Raw genomic sequence first — 14,361 nt, forward strand, 5'->3', positions numbered from 1 at the left:
ATAAATGCATTTTATTTTAAAACGTTTAAATAATAATTTTTCGGAAGGAAAGCAGCATTAGCAAAAACCTGGTCACTACTATCTTGTTTCAAGTCACCCGCCTTATAAAATAATTATAGCGCAAGCAGATTTTAAAAAATGGTTTTACATGTAATTACAACTGCTGCTCCTAATATCATTTTTGTATTTTATTGTTTTATTAACACAATACCAATTACCAATTTCACTTATTCCAAATACTCTTCACAACTGGTCGTCAATAACAAGGATTTATAATTCGGCATAGTTGCCATTACTTACTTCCACATTCCTGTCAGCGTCACACACGACGTCACAATTTTTTTTATAAACAGCATTTATGTCATAAAATTTAGAGGAGCACGCATATTGCAGTTTGGTTCAGAAAAAGATTCAACATTGATGTTTTAAAAGTAAGTACAGTGAAAAGTAGTGTATGAATATGTAAATAGGCTCTTGGAGAATCCCGTTAATGCTGGTTTTACTGCTGCAAATTAATTTGATTAGCCAATGAAATTTCTCGTTATATGAAGAGTGAATTAGAATGACAAATAGCAAAGATGCATTAAAACACTCTTGAAATATGTTAAAAATAAACTTACCATCAAACGCTCGGAAATACTGTTTGGTGTCCGTCATGTTGATAATTTCAACCTCGATGCATTTTCCAGGTCGTCTGGTTGTAAACAGCCACCGGATTGGTTCTGTTATCCTAGACAGAAAACCAGTATTGACAGCAAGCAACACGCACAGAGCAACACACACAGATAAACACACACAGATAAATACACACAGATAAACACACACAGATAAACACACACAGATAAACACACACAGATAAACACCTACTAGACCTGTGATGGTTCTACTGCTTTGAGATGTTGTAACACTATGATGTAGCTGCTGTGAGATGTTGTAACACTATGATGTAGCTGCTGTGAGATGTAGTAACACTATGATGTAGCTGCTGTGAGATGTTGTAACACTATGATGTAGCTGCTGTGAGATGTTGTAACACTATGATGTAGCTGCTGTGAGATGTTGTAACACTATGATGTAGCTGCTGTGAGATGTTGTAACACTATGATGTAGCTGCTGTGAGATGTTGTAACACTATGATGTAGCTGCTGTGAGATGTTGTAACACTATGATGTAGCTGCTGTGAGATGTTGTAACACTATGATGTAGCTGCTGTGAGATGTTGTAACACTATGATGTAGCTGCTGTGAGATGTTGTAACACTATGATGTAGCTGCTGTGAGATGTTGTAACACTATGATGTAGCTGCTGTGAGATGTTGTAACACTATGATGTAGCTGCTGTGAGATGTTGTAACACTATGATGTAGCTGCTGTGAGATGTTGTAACACTATGATGTAGCTGCTGTGAGATGTTGTAACACTATGATGTAGCTGCTGTGAGATGTTGTAACACTATGATGTAGCTGCTGTGAGATGTTGTAACACTATGATGTAGCTGCTGTGAGATGTTGTAACACTATGATGTAGCTGCTGTGAGATGTTGTAACACTATGATGTAGCTGCTGTGAGATGTAAACACTATGATGTAGCTGCTGTGAGATGTTGTAACACTATGATGTAGCTGCTGTGAGATGTTGTAACACTATGATGTAGCTGCTGTGAGATGTTGTAACACTATGATGTAGCTGCTGTGAGATGTTGTAACACTATGATGTAGCTGCTGTGAGATGTTGTAACACTATGATGTAGCTGCTGTGAGATGTTGTAACACTATGATGTAGCTGCTGTGAGATGTTGTAACACTATGATGTAGCTGCTGTGAGATGTTGTAACACTATGATGTAGCTGCTGTGAGATGTAACACTATGATGTAGCTGCTGAGAGATGTTGTAACACTATGATGTAGCTGCTGTGAGATGTTGTAACACTATGATGTAGCTGCTGTGAGATGTTGTAACACTATGATGTAGCTGCTGTGAGATGTTGTAACACTATGATGTAGCTGCTGTGAGATGTTGTAACACTATGATGTAGCTGCTGTGAGATGTTGTAACACTATGATGTAGCTGCTGTGAGATGTTGTAACACTATGATGTAGCTGCTGTGAGATGTTGTAACACTATGATGTAGCTGCTGTGAGATGTTGTAACACTATGATGTAGCTGCTGTGAGATGTTGTAACACTATGATGTAGCTGCTGTGAGATGTTGTAACACTATGATGTAGCTGCTGTGAGATGTTGTAACACTATGATGTAGCTGCTGTGAGATGTTGTAACACTATGATGTAGCTGCTGTGAGATGTTGTAACACTATGATGTAGCTGCTGTGAGATGTTGTAACACTATGATGTAGCTGCTGTGAGATGTTGTAACACTATGATGTAGCTGCTGTGAGATGTTGTAACACTATGATGTAGCTGCTGTGAGATGTTGTAACACTATGATGTAGCTGCTGTGAGATGTTGTAACACTATGATGTAGCTGCTGTGAGATGTTGTAACACTATGATGTAGCTGCTGTGAGATGTTGTAACACTATGATGTAGCTGCTGTCAGATGTAGTAACACTATGATGTAGCTGCTGTCAGATGTAACACTATGATGTAGCTGCTGTGAGATGTTGTAACACTATGATGTAGCTGCTGTGAGATGTTGTAACACTATGATGTAGCTGCTGTGAGATGTTGTAACACTATGATGTAGCTGCTGTGAGATGTTGTAACACTATGATGTAGCTGCTGTGAGATGTAACACTATGATGTAGCTGCTGTGAGATGTTGTAACACTATGATGTAGCTGCTGTGAGATGTTGTAACACTATGATGTAGCTGCTGTGAGATGTTGTAACACTATGATGTAGCTGCTGTGAGATGTTGTAACACTATGATGTAGCTGCTGTGAGATGTTGTAACACTATGATGTAGCTGCTGTGAGATGTTGTAACACTATGATGTAGCTGCTGTGAGATGTTGTAACACTATGATGTAGCTGCTGTCAGATGTAATACTATGATGTAGCTGATGTGAGATGTTGTAACACTATGATGTAGCTGCTGTGAGATGTTGTAACACTATGATGTAGCTGCTGTGAGATGTTGTAACACTATGATGTAGCTGCTGTCAGATGTAACACTATGATGTAGCTGCTGTGAGATGTTGTAACACTATGATGTAGCTGCTGTGAGATGTTGTAACACTATGATGTAGCTGCTGTGAGATGTTGTAACACTATGATGTAGCTGCTGTCACATGTGACATTATGATGTAGCTGCTGTGAGATGTTGTAACACTATGATGTAGCTGCTGTGAGATGTTGTAACACTATGATGTAGCTGCTGTGAGATGTTGTAACACTATGATGTAGCTGCTGTGAGATGTTGTAACACTATGATGTAGCTGCTGTGAGATGTTGTAACACTATGATGTAGCTGCTGTGAGATGTAACACTATGATGTAGCTGCTGTGAGATGTTGTAACACTATGATGTAGCTGCTGTGAGATGTTGTAACACTATGATGTAGCTGCTGTGAGATGTTGTAACACTATGATGTAGCTGCTGTGAGATGTTGTAACACTATGATGTAGCTGCTGTGAGATGTTGTAACACTATGATGTAGCTGCTGTGAGATGTTGTAACACTATGATGTAGCTGCTGTCAGATGTAATACTATGATGTAGCTGCTGTGAGATGTTGTAACACTATGATGTAGCTGCTGTGAGATGTTGTAACACTATGATGTAGCTGCTGTCAGATGTAACACTATGATGTAGCTGCTGTGAGATGTTGTAACACTATGATGTAGCTGCTGTGAGATGTTGTAACACTATGATGTAGCTGCTGTGAGATGTTGTAACACTATGATGTAGCTGCTGTGAGATGTGACACTATGATGTAGCTGCTGTGAGATGTTGTAACACTATGATGTAGCTGCTGTGAGATGTTGTAACACTATGATGTAGCTGCTGTGAGATGTTGTAACACTATGATGTAGCTGCTGTCAGATGTAACACTATGATGTAGCTGCTGTGAGATGTTGTAACACTATGATGTAGCTGCTGTGAGATGTAATACTATGATGTAGCTGCTGTGAGATGTTGTAACACTATGATGTAGCTGCTGTGAGATGTTGTAACACTATGATGTAGCTGCTGTGAGATGTTGTAACACTATGATGTAGCTGCTGTGAGATGTTGTAACACTATGATGTAGCTGCTGTGAGATGTTGTAACACTATGATGTAGCTGCTGTGAGATGTTGTAACACTATGATGTAGCTGCTTTGAGATGTTGTAACACTATGATGTAGCTGCTGTGAGATGTTGTAACACTATGATGTAGCTGCTGTGAGATGTAGTAACACTATGATGTAGCTGCTGTGAGATGTTGTAACACTATGATGTAGCTGCTGTGAGATGTTGTAACACTATGATGTAGCTGCTGTGAGATGTTGTAACACTATGATGTAGCTGCTTTGAGATGTTGTAACACTATGATGTAGCTGCTGTGAGATGTTGTAACACTATGATGTAGCTGCTGTGAGATGTTGTAACACTATGATGTAGCTGCTGTGAGATGTTGTAACACTATGATGTAGCTGCTGTGAGATGTTGTAACACTATGATGTAGCTGCTGTGAGATGTTGTAACACTATGATGTAGCTGCTGTGAGATGTTGTAACACTATGATGTAGCTGCTGTGAGATGTTGTAACACTATGATGTAGCTGCTGTGAGATGTTGTAACACTATGATGTAGCTGCTGTGATGTTGTAACACTATGATGTAGCTGCTGTGAGATGTTGTAACACTATGATGTAGCTGCTGTGAGATGTTGTAACACTATGATGTAGCTGCTGTGAGATGTTGTAACACTATGATGTAGCTGCTGTGAGATGTTGTAACACTATGATGTAGCTGCTGTGAGATGTTGTAACACTATGATGTAGCTGCTGTGAGATGTTGTAACACTATGATGTAGCTGCTGTGAGATGTTGTAACACTATGATGTAGCTGCTGTGAGATGTTGTAACACTATGATGTAGCTGCTGTGAGATGTTGTAACACTATGATGTAGCTGCTGTGAGATGTTGTAACACTATGATGTAGCTGCTGTGAGATGTTGTAACACTATGATGTAGCTGCTGTGAGATGTTGTAACACTATGATGTAGCTGCTGTGAGATGTAGTAACACTATGATGTAGCTGCTGTGAGATGTTGTAACACTATGATGTAGCTGCTGTGAGATGTAGTAACACTATGATGTAGCTGCTGTGAGATGTAGTAACACTATGATGTAGCTGCTGTGAGATGTTGTAACACTATTATGTAGCTGCTGTGAGATGTAGTAACACTATGATGTAGCTGCTGTGAGATGTTGTAACACTATTATGTAGCTGCTGTGAGATGTTGTAACACTATGATGTAGCTGCTGTGAGATGTAACACTATGATGTAGCTGCTGTCAGATGTAGTAACACTATGATGTAGCTGCTGTCAGATGTAACACTATGATGTAGCTGCTGTGAGATGTTGTAACACTATGATGTAGCTGCTGTGAGATGTTGTAACACTATGATGTAGCTGCTGTGAGATGTTGTAACACTATGATGTAGCTGCTGTCAGATGTTGTAACACTATGATGTAGCTGCTGTCAGATGTAACACTATGATGTAGCTGCTGTGAGATGTTGTAACACTATGATGTAGCTGCTGTGAGATGTTGTAACACTATGATGTAGCTGCTGTGAGATGTTGTAACACTATGATGTAGCTGCTGTCAGATGTAATACTATGATGTAGCTGCTGTGAGATGTTGTAACACTATGATGTAGCTGCTGTGAGATGTTGTAACACTATGATGTAGCTGCTTTGAGATGTTGTAACACTATGATGTAGCTGCTGTGAGATGTTGTAACACTATGATGTAGCTGCTGTGAGATGTTGTAACACTATGATGTAGCTGCTGTGAGATGTTGTAACACTATGATGTAGCTGCTGTGAGATGTAGTAACACTATGATGTAGCTGCTGTGAGATGTAGTAACACTATGATGTAGCTGCTGTGAGATGTTGTAACACTATGATGTAGCTGCTGTGAGATGTTGTAACACTATGATGTAGCTGCTGTGAGATGTAGAATCACTATGATGTAGCTGCTGTGAGATGTTGTAACACTACGATGTAGCTGCTGTGAGATGTTGTAACACTACGATGTAGCTCATGCTAGCTGTTTAACATGTTTTCAAAATTACTATTTCTGTCCCAGGCCAGATCCCTGGCCACGTCACGAAGGAAGGAAATGTTTTATTTAACGACGCACTCAACGCATTTTATTTACGGTTATATGGCATCCGACATATGGTTAAGGACCACACAGATACTGAGAGAGGAAACCCGCTGTCGCCACTTCATGGCCTATTCTTTTCAATTAGCAGCAAGGGATCTTTTATATGTTCCTACCCACAGACAGGATAGTACATACCACAGCATTTGGTGTACCAGTTGTGGAGCACTGGCTGGAATGAGAAATAGCCCAATGGTCCACCAACTGGCCATGCCCGAGACTGGACCCACGACAGACATGCCTGAAGCCCAAGTGATATAGGGGCATGTATAAACCGTTCAAAGTCAAAGTCAAAAGGACTTATAGTAGGAGGGGAGGGCAGGATTTACCTCAGTCGCTAAGAGCACTGACACCTGAGGTGCTTGGGTTGGAGGATCGATCCCACTCAGTGGACTATTTCTCCGATTGGTGAGTTTTTCCCACATCCACAAATGGCAAATCAAAGAACATGTCTTGTATGTGGCAAAATGCATACAAAAGACCTCTTGTTGCTAATGGAAAAAATGTAACAGGTTTTCTCTGAAGACTGAGTGTCAGAGCTAGAAAATATAGTGTGACCCTGCTATTAGTAAATAAGTCTCACACATACATGTATTAAACTGGCTTCTGTGGTGTGGTCGTTAAGCCAATGGACTCACGTCTGGTAGGTACTGGGTTCTACCCAGTATCAGCTCTCATTCACAGTAAGTTTTAATGGGCTCCCATTTCTGTAGGGGGGCAGGCTGATTTTTGCCTGAATTAAACAAAAGTGCCCGAATCTGCATAAGAACATTTCATTCTTATTAGCATTACTGTCAGACAGCTATATAGGGTTGGAAATGAATCACTACACATTGTTACATGGATTACAAATAATATTGTGGGTAGAATAATGAAAATACTTGGTGTTCAGGGCAGCTCATTTTGCCCAAATATCTCTATTGTTTTTGCCTGAATTTGAGGATTTTCTTCCTGTCTCATACACTTAAGAGGACAATGCAGTGTGCTTGAATCTTAATTGGATAGAAGCAATTGTCAAATTTGATGAATGCCAGACCTAGACCTGGAAACAACCCTAAACCACTTTATAGACATTTCTTTTTAATACCTGGGTTAGTTCTGTAACTCACCAAATGCATCAATTACAAATTTTATTTTAATTTGACGAAACAATTTTATGTAACGATTGATACTTTGCTGGAAAAAAAGAAAGTTTGTTTTGTTTAACGACACCACTAGAGCACATTGATTTATTAATCATCAACTACTGGATGTCAAACATATGATAATTTTCAGTCATACAGATGAAACCCGCTACATTTTTTCCATTAGTAGCAAGAGATCATTTATATAATACCATCCCACAGACAGGATAGCACATACCATGACCTTTGATATACCAGTCGTGGTGCACTGGCTAGATCGAGAAATAGCCCAATAGGCACACCATCCTAGACCAACTGCGCATCAAGCGAATGTTTTCCTACTGGGCTACGTCCCACCCTATTTTGTTGGAAAATAACTGTTGGTTCTGCTCTTTTCTTACATATTTTGGCCACATTTTCTGCTTGCCAAGATCTAGCTCTGAATACTGAACAACAAACTACAAACACAGGATGTGTGCTTACCATTCCTTCAAGACAGATGGCGCGACCAGCCACATGTAACTTTGATTTTCTACTGCTTCCATTGGATTTTCACTGTAGTCATCTGTAGGAAGAGTAACAAATGTTAGCTTTCTGATAACAAACACCCACACTGCTCCGTACCAAATTTAGACAAGCCGTCGAAAACTTATATTACTGGTTTCACTCTGACCTGAGAAATATAGCAGTTTAGAAACACACTTCTAGCTTTGGTTTAATCAAATGCAAATAATCACTTACTTGAAATGTTATAGGCCCATTTACAATTAACAAAATTTAAATCAGTGAACAAATTATAGAGGTATGGTACTCTTTTTAGGTACCTTCCTTCCTAAACTAAGAACTGTGAACACCCTCTAAACCATTCCCTCATGGGACCAAGTAAAAATGCAGTATTAAGGGGTGTCAAGTTTTGGAAGGTTCGGTTCTGTACTATTTTAATAGGGATCCCATTGCAAGTCACAACCACCTCCAAATGATGAAATATTATTTTGATGAATAATATCTGACTTATAGGTGAAGATACATGGTAACTGAGAAACAGAATAAATAACTTACATCTGTTGCGCGAATAATATCTGACTTATAGGTGAAGATACATGGTAACTGAGAAACAGAATAAATAACTTACATCTGTTGCGCGAATAATATCTGACTTATAGGTGAAGATACATAGTAACTGAGAAACAAATAAATAACTTACATCTGTTGCGTGAATAATATTTGAAGAGGATTCGATTCAGTTTTGTATCGATATCAAACTGAACAAATATTCTTAGTCCATAGCTGCGGATACGAATTGGTGTGTCTGATTTTGTCCTTGTTTTGCACTTGTGGTCATATATCAATGTACGATTTTCTGAAATGGAAATAAAACACTCCAACCTATTAAATAATGACACGTTAAAACTGCAGAAAGAATACAGAACTTTCATCACACAGATACATATTAATCATAAAATTAAATGTGAGGTCTCAGTGAAGTTTATAGGTAGTACTAAACCAAATAACTTTTGGCTGGGTCAAAGTTCGAGGTGCACCCAACTTTTGAATGAGAAATGAACACCACAAGTCCTGTGATTGGTTATAAATGTGAGTGGGTTGGTTGTAAAAACAATTAGTTTCATCTGGGCTAAAAATGTATGCAATTTTATTTCATCTGGTACCACTGTGTCAAGTAACCTTGTGCTTGGAACATGTATGGGGTACCTGTAAAAAAAAGTACTCAAATTTTGTGCGGAACTAGGGTAGTCATAGACGCTACCCGTTATCTCAGAAATGAGCAGTTTGACCCCCAATTTTTTCTGATTCACTTTAAGGGTGAGGGTGGTAGTATTTATATCTGTGGTGTTTATGTTGGTTGATACATTGCAGGTAGGCGTTTTAGCAACATATGTTACTATTGTAGTCTATGGGATTTGATTTGGTAGTATGCACCCTAAAAATCACAAACTGTAAATCCAAGAAGGTAGCATTTGTAGTGTATATCAGATAAGAACACCAACATCTTTAATTAGCAAACACTGGTGTGAGACTTCATTTACATAATTATTATTATTTAACACTTGTGCTAGACCTCACTTCAGTCACTGTACCATTATGAAGGAAGAAAAATGGTTTATTTAACGATGCACTCAACACATTTTATTTATGGTTATATGGTGTCGGACATATGGTTAAGGATCACACAGATATTGAGGGAGGAAACCCACTGTCACCACTTCATGGGCTATTCTTTTCCACCACTTCATGGGCTATTCTTTTCCACCACTTCATGGGCTATTCTTTTCGAATAGCAGCAAGGGATCTTTTACATGCACCATCCCATGGACAGGATAGTATACTAAAAGGCAAAAGTTATTTTGACATGGATTGTTTGGAGTAATAAATTTGTGAATGGATTTATGAATGTAAACCAGAGAAAATGTGCATGAAACAGCTCGAAGAAATGCAACCAAGCAGTTGTTGCAGCGATTGCATGCTTTGTGTAAGAAACATGGAATATTCGGGAAATGCTGTCCAATGTTCACCATTAAAGGCCACACATTCAGTCGCAAATCAATGCCACTGTGCAGCCTTCAGAAGTCCAGAAGTCAGAAAAACACCATTAGTGAACTGTTTGATGCAATTTCGTCATGCCAAGCCTCAGTGAAAATGACAGATGGCAAGTCATAGGGATGCTTGAATCTGGGACATCGCGCATCAATTCTATGTCCACAGAAACACCATATGGCATTTATGGTAACGATATCAACAAGACAACCAGGTCAGGGACTGTCCCCATAGCGGCCGACCACCCGTGACAAACCCTCGCCAAGACATATGGACCTGAACCACGTATCTGCGAAACAGGTTCCAACCAGCAACCCTCACCATCCCTGGCAACAGAGGTGTATCGGGCCTGTATCAATGCTCAAGGTGGACACACTCGCTACTGACCCCCTCTAGTGATGTGGCTGGTTTGCATAAGGCAGGTGCGCCCTTTTCATGGACTATTGTTCCTTTCCATACCTTCGGACATTTCTCTTTCCATGTTATAACTTTCATACACGGCAGTAAAAACTTATCATCAATTATCTTTGTCTTTTGTGTGTCACAATAACTTTTGCCTTTTAGTATACATACCACTGCCTTTGATGTACCAGTCGTGGTGCACTGGCTAGAGCGAGAAATAGCCCGTTGGGCCCACTGATGAGGATCGATCCGAAACTGAACAGGCATCAAGCGAGCACTCTACCACTGGGCTACGTCTTGCCCCCTGTACCATTTTGATGTCTTAACACACAGTAAATAGAGCATAGTACCAAGATGCTCATGTTCTGGTTTCTTTCATCATACGTGACTTATTATACATGGTGGGATTCTTTCTTTCATCATACGTGACTTATTATACATGGTGGGATTCTTTCTTTCATGGACTATTACACATTGGGATTCTTTCTTTCATCCTACGTGACTTATTATACATGGTGGGATTCTTTCTTTCATCAAGTTGACTTATGGTAACACATTGGCTTTTTTCAGTTCCAGGGAATAACTATTCTGCCTTGAATATAGATGATGAATGAAAGTTAATACAAAATCCTGTTGTGTTAACATTAAAATTTACCATCAACAATACTCAACTCTAGATACCCCACTGCATGATTCGATCACCAACACTGAATACTATTATACTGCATTATTACGCAGTACTAAAGTCAAACTGTACTATCACCAATACCTACCTAAATAAAACATTTCTTTCCTTCCTTCCCGAATACTCAATATTTGAATAATAGCTATAATTACTGTGCTCCAGTCACAATCCATCACCAATACTTACCATCTTCAACTGTGAATACTTTATTACAGGAATCCACTATGCTCCAGTTAAAATCCATCACCAATACTTACCATCTTCAACTGTAAATACTTTATTACAGGAATCCACTGTGCTCCTGTTAAAATCCATCACCAATACAGGAATCCACTGTGCTCCAGTCAAAATCCATCACCAATACAGGAATCCACTGTGCTCCAGTCAAAATTCATCACCAATACAGGAATCCACTGTGCTCCAGTCAAAATCCATCACCAATACTTACTATCTTCAACTATGAATACTTTATTACAGGAATCCACTGTGCTCCAGTTAAAATCCATCACCAATACAGGAATCCACTGTGCTCCAGTTAAAATCCATCACCAATACAGGAATCCACTGTGCTACTCAAAATCCATCACCAATACTTATCATCTTCAACTGTGAATACTTTATTACAGGAATCCACTGTGCTCCAGTTAAAATTCATCACCAATACAAAATCCATCACCAATACAGGAATCCACTGTGCTCCAGTCAGAATTCATCACCAATAGGAATCTACCAGTCAAAATTCATCACCAATACTTACCATCTTCAACTGTAAATACTTTATTACAGGAATCTTCAACTATGAATACTTTATTACAGGAATCCACTGTGCTCCAGTCAAAATTCATCACCAATACAGGAATCCACTGTGCTCCAGTCAAAATTCATCACCAATACAGGAATCCACTGTGCTCCAGTCAAAATTCATCACCAATACAGGAATCCACTGTGCTCCAGTTAAAATCCATCACCAATACAGGAATCCACTGTGCTCCAGTCAAAATTCATCACCAATACTTACCATCTTCAACTGTGAATACTTTATTACAGGAATCCACTGTGCTCCAGTTAAAATCCATCACCAATACAGGAATCCACTGTGCTCCAGTCACAATCCATCACCAATACTTACCATCTTCAACTGTACTGTGCTCCAGTTAAAATACAGGAATCCACTGTGCTCCAGTCAAAATCCATCACCAATACAGGAATCACTGTGCTAGTCAAAATTCATCACCAATACTCACCATATCATCTGTGAATACTTATGTGCTCCAGTTAAAATACAGGAATCCACTGTGCTCCAGTCAAAATTCATCACCAATACAGGAATCCACTGTGCTCCAGTCAAAATCCATCACCAATACAGGAATCCACTGTGCTCCAGTCAAAATCCATCACCAATACAGGAATCCACTGTGCTCCAGTCAAAATTCAGGAATCCACTGTGCTCCAGTCAAAATCCATCACCAATACAGGAATCCACTGTGCTCCAGTCAAAATTCATCACCAATACAGGAATCCACTGTGCTCCAGTCAAAATCCATCACCAATACAGGAATCCACTGTGCTCCAGTCAAAATCCATCACCAATACAGGAATCCACTGTGCTCCAGTCAAAATTCATCACCAATACACGAATCCACTGTGCTCCAGTTAAAATCCATCACCAATACAGGAATCCACTGTGCTCCAGTCAAAATTCATCACCAATACTTACCATCTTCAACTGTGAATACTTTATTACAGGAATCCACTGTGCTCCAGTTAAAATCCATCACCAATACAGGAATCCACTGTGCTCCAGTCAAAATTCATCACCAATACAGGAATCCACTGTGCTCCAGTTAAAATCCATCACCAATACAGGAATCCACTGTGCTCCAGTCAAAATTCATCACCAATACAGGAATCCACTGTGCTCCAGTCAAAATCCATCACCAATACAGGAATCCACTGTGCTCCAGTCAAAATTCATCACCAATACAGGAATCCACTGTGCTCCAGTCAAAATCCATCACCAATACTTACCATATTCAACTGTGAATACTTTATTACAGGAATCCACTGTGCTCCAGTTAAAATCCATCACCATTACAGGGATCCACTGTGCTCTAGTCACAATTCATCACCAATACTTACCATCTTCAACTGTGAAAACTTTATTACAGGAATCCACTGTGCTCCAGCCAAAATTCATCACCAATACTTACCATCTTCAACTGTAAATACTTTATTACAGGAATCCACTGTGCTCCAGTTAAAATCCATCACCAATATAGGAATCCACACTGTGTGCTCCAGTCAAAATTCATCACCAATACAGGAATCCACTGTGCTCCAGTCACAATTCATCACCAATACTTACCATCTTCAACTGTGAAAACTTTATTACAGGAATCCACTGTGCTCCAGTCAAAATCCATCACCAATACTTACCATCTTCAACTGTGAATACTTTATTACAGGAATCTACTGTGCTCCAGTCACAATCCATCACCAATACTTACCATCTTCAACTGTGAATACTTTATTACAGGAATCTACTGTGCTCCAGTCAAAATCCATCACCAATACTTCGATGACGACCACACGGCTGGCGTCACCACCAATATACCGCCCAGAGCTAATCATCCAATGACAATGAGCAAAGCTGAAAAAGAAAAACCAAACAGTGATTGGTGACAGAAATGAAAAGGAATATTTGTCTTTAATGATACCTTAGCACATTTTAAGCTATGGTTCTTTGGTGTCTAACATCATTAATTCAACCTTTGGTTGGGAGGAATGTGCTCTAGTGGTGTCATTAAACAAAACAAACAAATTAAATCGTCACCAATTGAAAATAGCATGCACTTAGTAGATCTACATGTACCACCATTCTGGCTCCCAGGCTAATTAAAACATGAATTTGGATATGGACCAAATTCTCTCCAATTTGCTCATACAAATAGGTGTCCTGTTTAAACCCTTCTAAAAGACACGTAGCACTCTCACTTGTAGCGAGTCACTCGATGATCAACGAACGATGGTTCTGGGTCCGCAGTCAGCACATTTTGGTAACATGAAGTCTTATCTGAAACAACAAACATGACAAGAACACTGCAGTTATGAATTTATGTAGGATCCAGTTTGTATCTGAAACAAAACACCCAACAAGAACACTACAGTTATGGATATTGGTAGCATCTAGTCATATCTGTAACAAAACATGACAAGAACACTAGTTATAGATATAGGTAGGATCCAGTTGTAGCGGTAGG

At 39.4% G+C, this 14,361-nt stretch overlaps 1 protein-coding gene across 1 annotated transcript in view; it reads right to left on the reverse strand.

The window, feature by feature from the left end:
* The window catches only part of LOC121381940 (cubilin-like), a 51,077-nt gene that overhangs the window by 24,100 nt on the left and 12,616 nt on the right, over positions 1–14,361 (reverse strand). The window contains exons 8-12 of the mRNA XM_041511363.1: positions 14,096–14,174; positions 13,609–13,751; positions 8,666–8,821; positions 7,945–8,026; positions 621–730 (exon numbers count right to left, since the gene is read on the reverse strand). Of these exons, the coding sequence (XP_041367297.1) occupies positions 621–730; positions 7,945–8,026; positions 8,666–8,821; positions 13,609–13,751; positions 14,096–14,174 (570 nt within the window). The remainder of the gene's footprint in view (positions 1–620; positions 731–7,944; positions 8,027–8,665; positions 8,822–13,608; positions 13,752–14,095; positions 14,175–14,361) is intronic.

This window comes from Gigantopelta aegis, chromosome 9 (genome assembly GCF_016097555.1).
Source record: "Gigantopelta aegis isolate Gae_Host chromosome 9, Gae_host_genome, whole genome shotgun sequence".
In the NCBI taxonomy this organism is placed as follows: domain Eukaryota; kingdom Metazoa; phylum Mollusca; class Gastropoda; order Neomphalida; family Peltospiridae; genus Gigantopelta; species Gigantopelta aegis.